General features: G+C 39.3%; 1 protein-coding gene across 1 annotated transcript; it reads right to left on the minus strand.

The window, feature by feature from the left end:
- Nucleotides 1-5,619: 5,619 nt before the first annotated feature.
- LOC131992888 (complement C1q-like protein 2) lies at nucleotides 5,620-9,753 on the minus strand. Its single transcript, XM_059358598.1, has 4 exons — nucleotides 9,514-9,753; nucleotides 6,849-6,903; nucleotides 5,980-6,105; nucleotides 5,620-5,900 (listed from the first exon to the last, which is right to left on the minus strand). Exons 1-4 carry the CDS (start codon nucleotides 9,751-9,753, stop codon nucleotides 5,620-5,622), a joined length of 702 nt encoding a protein of 233 aa, XP_059214581.1.
- Nucleotides 9,754-10,312: the final 559 nt, after the last annotated feature.

The following is a 10,312-nucleotide window of genomic DNA, read 5'->3' on the forward strand; positions in this document are numbered from 1 at the left end:
TCTCTGTCATGTTTTATTATGACACTTTACTCTGGAAATGTTCTCCAATGCAAAAAAAAAGTTTTCAGGTGACATTACCTGAAAATGCTCCAGACAGCCTTTATACTATATTTACACAGCCATTTGAAAACTACAGTAAAGTTACACATTACTGTATTTAGTGAGGTAACTGAGTACAACACACTGAATATGTATGTTTCATATTTTTACTGCATATTGTGAAGGAAATTTGGTGTTTCCTGCATGGTGGGACATGAGGTAGGCGGCGACCTACTTGATATTCAAGACACAAGGCATTGTGGGAACTGACTCTGTGAACTTAACAATGATAACACCATGAGAGAGGGGAACGTGTTGACCAGTGGGTCTGTCCTGATGTGATGCATAGGGCAGGAAGATAGGGCCGCATTGAGACTTGCTGAAGAATCAATGCTGGGAACTACAACAGACATAAGTCGAGCGGTGTACGGGACTTTGTTGTATCGTAAAAGAGCCATTTGGGATTTTGCGGTGTATGGAACACGAATGTGCTAATAAATCTTGCTGACCAGAGTATTGAGTGCTTTGTTTTTGGCCAGCTCACCCATTAACTTAGTGCAGTTGTCAAAATTGCCACGACAATATGCTTTTTGTAATTCTAATTTTACAGCATTGTGCAAAAGGAAAAATAAACCCTTATTTACAACAAACACAAAATACCTTTGGGTCGAGCTGTAACAGAGTCACAGTGTTGTAGAAATGGTCCTCACTATGTCCTGATGGTTCATATATGTTGTAAAGTGTTTATGGTTTATGGATTCAGCTCTGAGTGATTGTAGAGAAGTGGCTTATCATTGGTTCAACTAATGCTTCACACAGCCCTTCATCAGTCTCATCAGTGGAAGCTGAGCTTCACCTCAAAGACATTTTCAGTAAAAATAAAGATTTTTAAAAAATATGTATAAAATTTGCTTGGCAGAATTTTGACAACTAGTTCAACATTTTTGTATGTAATGACTCAAGCAATGAGATGAGACTATTAGTTTTATATGGAATGACTATTCAGCATTCACTAGTATAGTTAATTCTGACTGACATGACATAAGCAAATGATAATGTTATAAAACAGCAGAGAGTTGTATGAAAGCACTTGATGCATGTCCAAAAGCATTTGTAATTAGTTGTAAGGAATGAGAAACTGCTACTATGATGAGCACTAATGACTAAATGTTGTGGAGGTTGAACTAACTGTTGTGCAAATGTTAATATTGATGTGAGAAATGCACCAAAGCCACTGAGAAAAACTATATTTAATGCTGCTGTGTGTTTCTGTGCTGTATCTTTTGATATCAACTTATTTTATGATTGAATATTCCAAGTATTTTTTAAATATCTTGTTTTTGATAACAACAGACCATTATTTCCATTTTGACTCTCATACTTTGTGTTTAAATATGTCGGAGATTTCGCCTCATTTGCATAACCTTTCACTCGCTTCAGGAGACACTATGAGAGAGCCTGCAGCCCCATGTGCATGTACTGACTGTCCCCTGTGCTACTGTTTATAGGTGCGTCAAGGTTTTTATCTGTTCTGTGATGGTTTTGTGTATTATTATATTAGGACTGCATTAGCCAGTAGACTGACAGACGAAAATATTTTATTTGAGAATGTATTATTATTTCTCCTTCTGAAAAAGTGCTTTTATTAATTTGTAAATTAGACAAAAATATATTTATTGTAGTGGATATCAGTTTTGTTTTTATTGTAACTGATGCTATGTGCAACCACTATGAGGGTATACATTTTAGTATACACACTTTTTGTTCATATTAATATTTTGTTTGTTTATTTTAGAAAAGTAAAAAAAACTCCTGAAGCTGTTGTAATGGAGACACTATGAGAGAGCCTGCAGCCCCATGTGCATGTACTGACTGTCCCCTGTGCTACTGTTTATAGAGAATAAATGTGCAGATCCTGACTTCCTGGTGACTGGTGTCCTTCTCTCTGTGAGCAACCATCTTAAAGCCGCTACACTAGGTCGGCTAACTCAGGTGTCAAACCCACTGATTGCAAGCCACACATACTCCCATACTCTGACCACATGCTCATCACTTTCAACATCAACCCCTCTCTGTCCAAAATCATCCTCCCCCGCACCATCTCATTCTGCAAAATCAAGGACATCAACACTGACACATTTACATCTGACATTCACAATTTTCCCAACACTGATCCCAACAGCTCACCTGAAGACCTGGTTTCACACTACAACACAAATCTCCATAACCTCGTCAACTCACATGCTCCACTTAAAACCAGACCCGTCTCCTTCTCTCGCTCTGCACCCTGGTTCACCCCCGCCCTCCGCCATCTGAAATCCCAAGGACGACAACTGGAACGTCTCTACAGTAAAACCGGACTCACCATTCTTCACACCATTCACTCACCTAACCCTGTCCGCTCGATCCACTTCCCACTACTCTCGTCAGAACTTGCCTTCCTTCCCTTGCTCCCCTCATCACCAACATCATCCATTCTTCACTTACTTCTGGAACTGTCCCCCTCTCACTAAAAACAGCTACTGTCACACCCATTCTGAAAAAACCTGGCCTGGATCCCACAAATTTTAATAATCTGCGTCCCATCTCCAATCTACCATTCATCTCAAAAATCCTCGAAAAATCTGTTGCCTCTCAATTACACAACCACCTTACCACCAACAATATCTACGAGCAGTTTCAATCCGGTTTCCGTCCACAGCACCGAAACAGCACTCCTCAAAATCACAAATGACCTTCTCATAGCCTCTGATTCTGGTTTACTCTCCATACTCATCCTTCTCCATCTCACAGCCGCTTTTGACACCATCTCACTCAACACCCTCCTGGACAGACGTTCATCCATAGGCATTACACACACACCCCTCGCCTGGTTCACTTCTTACCTTTCCTGCCGCTCACAATTCATCCAACTGAAATCCCACAAGTCCCACACGTTCCCTGTTCCTGCCGGTGTGCCCCAGGGATCTGTCCTGGGGCCCCTCCCCTTCATTATCTACTTACTCCCTCTCGGTCAGATTTTTCGCAAACATAACATACTTTTCCACTGCTACGCGGATGACACCCAGCTCTACCTCTCTACCAAACCCTCCTCATCACTTCCACCGACCTCCCTTACCCTCTGTCTGCAAGAAATCCATTCTTGGTTCTCCTCCAACTTCCTCAAACTTAATAGCTCTAAAACTGAAGTCCTCCTGGTAGGCACCTCTTCCACTCTCTCCAAATCTAACAGTTCCCCCATCTCCATCAACAACTCCATCGTCCCTCCCTCCCCTCAGGTAAAGAGTCTGGGTGTCATCCTCGACAGTACTCTCTCTTTTCACTCACACATCAATAACTTAACCCGGTCTGCATACTTCCACCTACGCAACATCTCTCGTCTCCGTCCCTCTCTCACTCCACACACCACTGCCATCCTCGTCCACAGCCTCGTCACCTCCCGGATTGACTACTGCACCTCCCTGCTCCTGGTGTCCCTAACAAATCCCTCCAGAAACTGCAGCTCCTCCAGAACTCTGCCGCACGCATCATAACCCGACTCCCACCGTTCAGCACATCACCCCCATCCTGCAAGAACTCCACTGGCTTCCAATAAAACACCGGATCAACTTCAAAATACTCCTCATCACCTTCAAAGCGCTTCAGAACCTGGCTCCACCATACATCTCGGACCTCCTCCACGTCTCCACTCCTGCCCGCTCACTCCGCTCCTCCTCCACCCTCCAGCTCTCTGTCCCTGCTCCTCCTCCTCCTGATCTCCGCACCATTGACTCCTTGCCACTTTTCAAATCCAGACTCAAAATTCATCTGTTCAGACAAGCATACACCACCTAGTCACCCACTCACCATCTCAATACTGTTCGATGTTTTATTTTGTTGCCACTGTTTTTAAATTATTTTATGCTTTTTTGTAAAGTGACCATGGGTGTTCTGAAAGGCGCTTATAAATAAAATGGATTATTATTATTATTATTATTATTATTAGGGTCACATTAAAAAAACAAACTTCCTTTTCCTGTTATTGTCTGCTTGTTATTTATTTTTTTAGTATTTTAGTATTTTTTCTCTTTCCATAATGAATCACATAATAATACACATAAATATTTTATGTTTTTAATGATAGTGCAGCACATTTTATTTATTTTTATTTCATTCTATTTTATCATCTTGTATTTTAGTGTTTTACTGTCTACTTATCTTCTCATAATTAATGTATTATGAGAATAAATTATAAATAATAAAAAATAATTAAACATTTTTTCGACTTTATTCTCGTAATTTATGTATTACAGCATATTAACAGTATATTAAGTAGTCAAATTAGTATTACATTGAGAAAATTAAAAAGACAGCTTACATAAATGGATTAATAATAATAACCCAATGATGTATTTGGAAAATAAATATCAAACAATCTGAGTGGGTCCATTCTGCATAACGAGTACTTTTACTTTTGATACTTTAAGTACATTTTGATGCTGATACTTTTGTACTTTTACTTCAGTAAGTTTTGAATGCAGGAATTTTACTGTGGTGGAGTAATTCCACAGTATGTATTAGTACTTTTACTAATTTTATTAGTAGAGTTGAGGCTCTAAATGTGACATGGAAACTTGTGTAAAAGCCAAAACTTTAGAGTTTAGCTTCCAGCAAGAAACATGCTGCTGAACGTTTTTACCTCATGAAGAAGTCAAAGAGCTCCGGAGCTTTAATGGACTCCAGAGGGTTTTATTAATGTTTGTCTGCCTAGAGACAACAGCAAAAACATCTGATTGGATAACAGCTTTCAGGACAGTAACCCTTTCATGTCTGCAGCACACTTGATTTAAACTGAGGCTAAAATAAGAATATTGTCTATATTTCAGATATGAAATATGATATTCATAAAGCTGGTGTGTTCCCCTCTGGTGTCTGAACACACAGAAGAGGTAGAGGGAGACAGAGAAGGAGGAGAGGAACCGTCAGGGAGAACAAAGTGGACAATCACAGGGATTAAACATTGTTTTCTGAATGCTTCATAGATTTATTTCAATGTTGCTTTCATGTGATGACACAACAGAGAAGTCAGATGCAGAATCTCATTATTTGGTACATGCAGTAAATCACAGTGTAGCCCAGGGTTAGGGCAACCTTTACTAACTAAAGAGCCATTGTTGGCCAGAAAAAGTGACAAAATGTTGGAATGGAGCCACAAACCTTATTTTAGACCTTACAATGAAGATAAAACAGCCTACTAAGTCTAAATTAGACTACCATTATTACTAATAGGGCCTAATGAGCATTTATTAATACGATTTTGTCAGAATGTAGCAAGAACCAAAGAAATGTCTCAGGAGTTTAAGAATTGAAAGGGAAACACAAAACAAGACATGAAGTTGGCAAAATGTTGAAGTTTAGGCACCAGGCCGTAGACTTTAGTAAGCTATGATGATTAACTCAGAATCCCTGAGAACTATATAAACTCAGAAAAAGTGTTACATTTAACACTCTGTATTAAACTGTGAGTTGAATTAACACTCCTGGTTTTGCTGTGTGCCCCTGGTGTAGCCAATAAGGAGTCAGACAGCAGCTGAAGGATCCTCACAGTGTGAAGAGGAGGGAGCCACTGAAGGTGTTGTGGTTGTATATATTGTCATAGAGAGAATGGCTTGATGGGAGAACGAGGTGGATTTCATCTCCTGCCATCAGCTCCAAGACAACAGAGTTAGTCATGTATTCATGACCTGTCCCTTCCTTATTCTCTAGATTATACATGATCCTCTGGTTGTTCTTGTACACCTGTACACCCATCCAACCTGTTAGGTAACCACACAGAGTGAACTGGAAGTAGTAGACCCCTCTGACTGGAGCTGTGAAGAAACCTACAGAGCAGAAAATGAAAACTGTAACAAATGTAGATTAACATGAGTAAACATGTTGATGTGAGCTGCAGTAAATTACCTGTAGATGGATTGTAAGCATCGCCGACGTTGGTGAAGACTTTGATGTATTTCAGTGTGGTGGATGAGGTGAATGGTCCAACATCTCCTGAATTAGTCAGACCTGTGTAAAAGGCCACCTTCCTCTCTGAGAACGGAACAAAGTCAGTGTAAGTCATTCTATATATAGTGTGTGTGTGTGTGTGTGTGTGTGTGTGTGTGTGTGTGTGTACAACCATCACCTGTATTTTCTCTCTCCAGCGTCTCGATCCTGGTCTTGCTGATGAGAAGTTCACTCTCACTGCTGCTCAGTCTGGTCTGCAGCTCTGGAGTTGATGCAATGACAGTGAATTACAGAGCAGCACGCTGTTAACATGCACAACACATTATTTACAGCAGGTTGACCGTACCACGTTTTATCTAAAAGTGCTGAGTCATGATTAAGTAGATCTGGTGATATAGTTTGAGAGCAAAGCATCAATCAGAAACAGAGAAACAATGATGGAGATCTATTGATCAGGTGTGGTGAGCGATGAAAGTGATGAGTCATGTTTGGTTATACTAGTAATACAGAATGAATACTTTAAAAACAAACCATCCATAGCTCTCTATGGACTTTGTATTGACAGAAGGAGCCTCCTCGACAGTTTCATCTACTAGCCTAAAACAGAAAAGATGGAGGTGATGTTTGTCAGTGAAATACCTTCATTCTCTGTTTCTAGGTGACTGGTTCTGTTGTTGTTGGCAGTCAGTCCAGTTTCCAGAGACATCAGGTCTGCAGCTTGGACTGGAAAACAGAAGAAGTTTGATTTTTTTTTTCATTTTGATTCTTAAAAAACATTTATTGTGGAGCTCACAATGATTCATCAGAGCACTGACACACTTCATCACCTGTATTTTCTCTCTCCAGCGTGTCGATCCTGGACTCACTGCTGCTCAGTCTGGTCTGCAGCTCTGGAGTTGATGCAATGACAGTGAATTACAGAGCAGCACGCTGTTAACATGCACAACACATTATTTACAGCAGGTTGACCCTCATTTTACCTCAGAAACACACTGAAAACTGCTGTAAATATACATGACAACTTAAAGACTTAAGTTTCTTTCAGTTTTATTTATTTTCTACAGCATCCCAACTTTATTGTACATGAAACCTTTAACCCTCTGGAGTCCATCTATTTATTGAAAAAACACGTTTTATTTATAGTAATAACTTAATTTATATATGATACGTTGACAAGCTGAGAAAGCCAGTTAAAGTTAAATCATAGGAGCTTTCACAGTGTGACATTTATGTTTCTAGACCATTTTTAAAATGTGAATTTTCTTCTTACAATGAAAACTATTTATAAATATAAATTACTTTTTTAAATTTACATGCAAATAGACCCTTTTGCAGTTTTAGTATTTTTTTTTTTTTTGTGCTGTTTTTGTGTGTATAAATGGAAAAAGCAAATTAAAAAAAGGTACCTTTTCCATAGAAACCTGTGTCTTTTGTTAGTATTTTTGGTTCTTGGCAGCTTTGTACTTTGTTAATTAAAATAAAGTGAAAAATCTGACTGATCGCCAAGTTTGTGTGGAGAAAAAGGAGCCATGCATGTGATGTAAGGACAGACTGAAAGATGCTGAACACAGACAGAAATGAATGCAGAGGAAGTTGACAAATTTGAACCAAAATCTCCTGGACTTCAGAGGTTTAACAGCTTCAAATATTGTGGTTAAAAAACATGATGTTTGTCAGTGAAATACCTGCGTTCTCTGTTTCAACGTCATTTGTTTTGCTCTCGGTGGCAGTCAGTCGAGTTTCTTGAACTGAAAAACAGAAATTTAATTTTGTTTGTGAATTTTTACATGACAACAACAGTTAAACATAGATAGATCCTCATGTCCATGTTCATATTGATTTCTCCTAAACATTTATTGTGGAGCTCACAATGATTCATCAGAGCAGTGACACACTTCATCACCTGTATTTTCTCTCTCCAGCGTGTCGATCCTGGACTCACTGCTGCTCAGTCTGGTCTGCAGCTCTGGAGTTGATGCAATGACAGTGAATTACAGAGCAGCACGCTGTTAACATGCACAACACATTATTTACAGCAGGTTGAGCCTCATTTTACCTCAGAAACACACTGAAAACTGCTTTAAATATCCATGACAACTTAAAGACAGAAAATGTTCAAACTGATAAACTTTTGTTTCTCTAAGTTTCTTTATGTTTTATTTATTTTCTACAGCGTCCCAACTTTACTGTACATGACACCTTTAACCCTCTGGAGTCCATCAATTTATTAAAAATACACATGTTTTATTTACAGTCATAACTTTATTCATATCAGATATGTAGACAAGCTGAGAATGTCAGTTAAAGTTCAATCATAGGAGTTTTCACAGTGTGACATTTATGTTTCTAGACCATTTTTAAAATGTGAATTTTTTTCTACAATGAAAACTATTACTATTTTTAATTTACATGCAAATAGACTGTTTTGCAGTTTTATTATTTATTATTTTTTCTGCTGTTTTTGTGTGTATAAATGGTTAAGAAAAAAAAAGCTACCTTTTCCGTTGAAACCTGTGTCTTTTGTTTGTATTTTTGGTTCCTGGCAGCTTTATACTTTGTTAATTAAAATAAAATGTAAAATCTGACTGATAGCCAAGTTTGTGTGTAGAAAAAGGAGCCATGCATGTGATGTAAGGACAGACTGAAAGATGCTGAACACAGACAGACATTAATGCAGAGGAAGTTGACTAATTTGAACCAAAATCTCCTGGACTTCAGAGGTTTAACAGCTTCAAATATTGTGGTTAAAAAACATGATGTTTCTCAGTGTAATACCTGCGTTCTCTGTTTCTACGTCATTTGTTTTGCTCTCGGTGGCAGTCAGTCGAGTTTCTTGAACTGAAAAACAGAAATTTAATTTTGTTTGTGAATTTTTACATGACAACAACAGTTAAACATAGATAGATCCTCATGTCCATGTTCATATTGATTTCTCTCAGTCAGTTCATCAGAGCACTGACACACTTCATCACCTGCATTTTCTCTCTCCAGCGTGTCGATCCTGGTCTTGCTGATGAGAAGTTCACTCTCACTGCTGCTCAGTCTGGTCTGCAGCTCTGGAGTTGATGCAATGACAGTGAATTACAGAGCAGCACGCTGTTAACATGCACAACACATTATATACAGCAGGTTGAGCCTCATGCATATATACTGCTGGTACAATATATCATGTCATATCATATCTTGTGTATATAAAAATATATTTATAGATGTTTACATATTATATATTATGTTATGTAGGTATGCACACCCTGCACCGGCTAAATATATGGCACATGTTATGTTATCTATCTATCTATCTATCTATCTATCTATCTATCTATCTATCTATCTATCTATCTATCCATCCATCCATCCATCCATCCATCCATCCATCCATCCATCGATTTATGTCAGTGTTTTTCTGTGTTTTTTGTCATTTCCTGTGTTTTTTCTGTGTGTTTCTGTGTGTTTCTGCAGTCTACCTGAGTTCTCTCTCTGCAGCAGCTCCACGTACACGTTGGTGACCATCAGCTCAGCTTTCAGTTCCTCCACCTGGCTCTCACTGTCCGTCACTGCGGCCTGAACGTTCCTCAGCTCCACCTTGAGCTCCACCACCATGTCTCTCAGAGCCCTCACCTCCGCCCAGATGTCAGGTGCGGTTGTCTTTGTGGTCTCCGCCTCCTGAAGCTCCCCCTGAGCTCCTGACCCACACAGAGCCAGCAGCAGCAGCAGCAAACCAACAGCCCTCATTGTTCAGTTCACACGTCTTCACAAAGGTGCAGAGGTCCAGTCGGCCCGCCTTATATCCTCTCCAGACTCCAAGGATCCTGTTTGGGATGACGTGTTCTAGTTTGGCCTCAGATGACCCGATATGATCTGTGTGCAGGTGAGAAGATACCAGCTGCTGCAGGCTGCTGGAACACTTTGACCATGAACGCCTCTCATGCAGTCCCAGCTGAGCATACAGCGTGTTGATTAACCCCTCGATGCTCAACATATTGACCCCCTTCTAATGCACAACATGGTTTAAAATGACCCGCATTCATTCCCTTCATGTTATTTAATGCTGCTGTGAGTTTCTCTGCTCTATCTTTTGATGTCAACTTATTTTATGACTGAATATTCCAAGTATTCTTTAGATATCTTGTTTTTGATAACAACAGATCATTAAATCCATTTTGCCTCTCATACTTTATGAAGAAAAACGTTTTTGTATTATTTCATAGCTAACTACTTGGCTAAGTAGCTTGCTAAGCTAACTACTTAGTCAAGAAGTTAGCTAAGTAGTTTGCTTAGCAAGCTACTTAGC

This window comes from Centropristis striata, chromosome 19 (assembly GCF_030273125.1).
Source record: "Centropristis striata isolate RG_2023a ecotype Rhode Island chromosome 19, C.striata_1.0, whole genome shotgun sequence".
Taxonomy (NCBI): Eukaryota; Metazoa; Chordata; class Actinopteri; order Perciformes; family Serranidae; genus Centropristis; species Centropristis striata.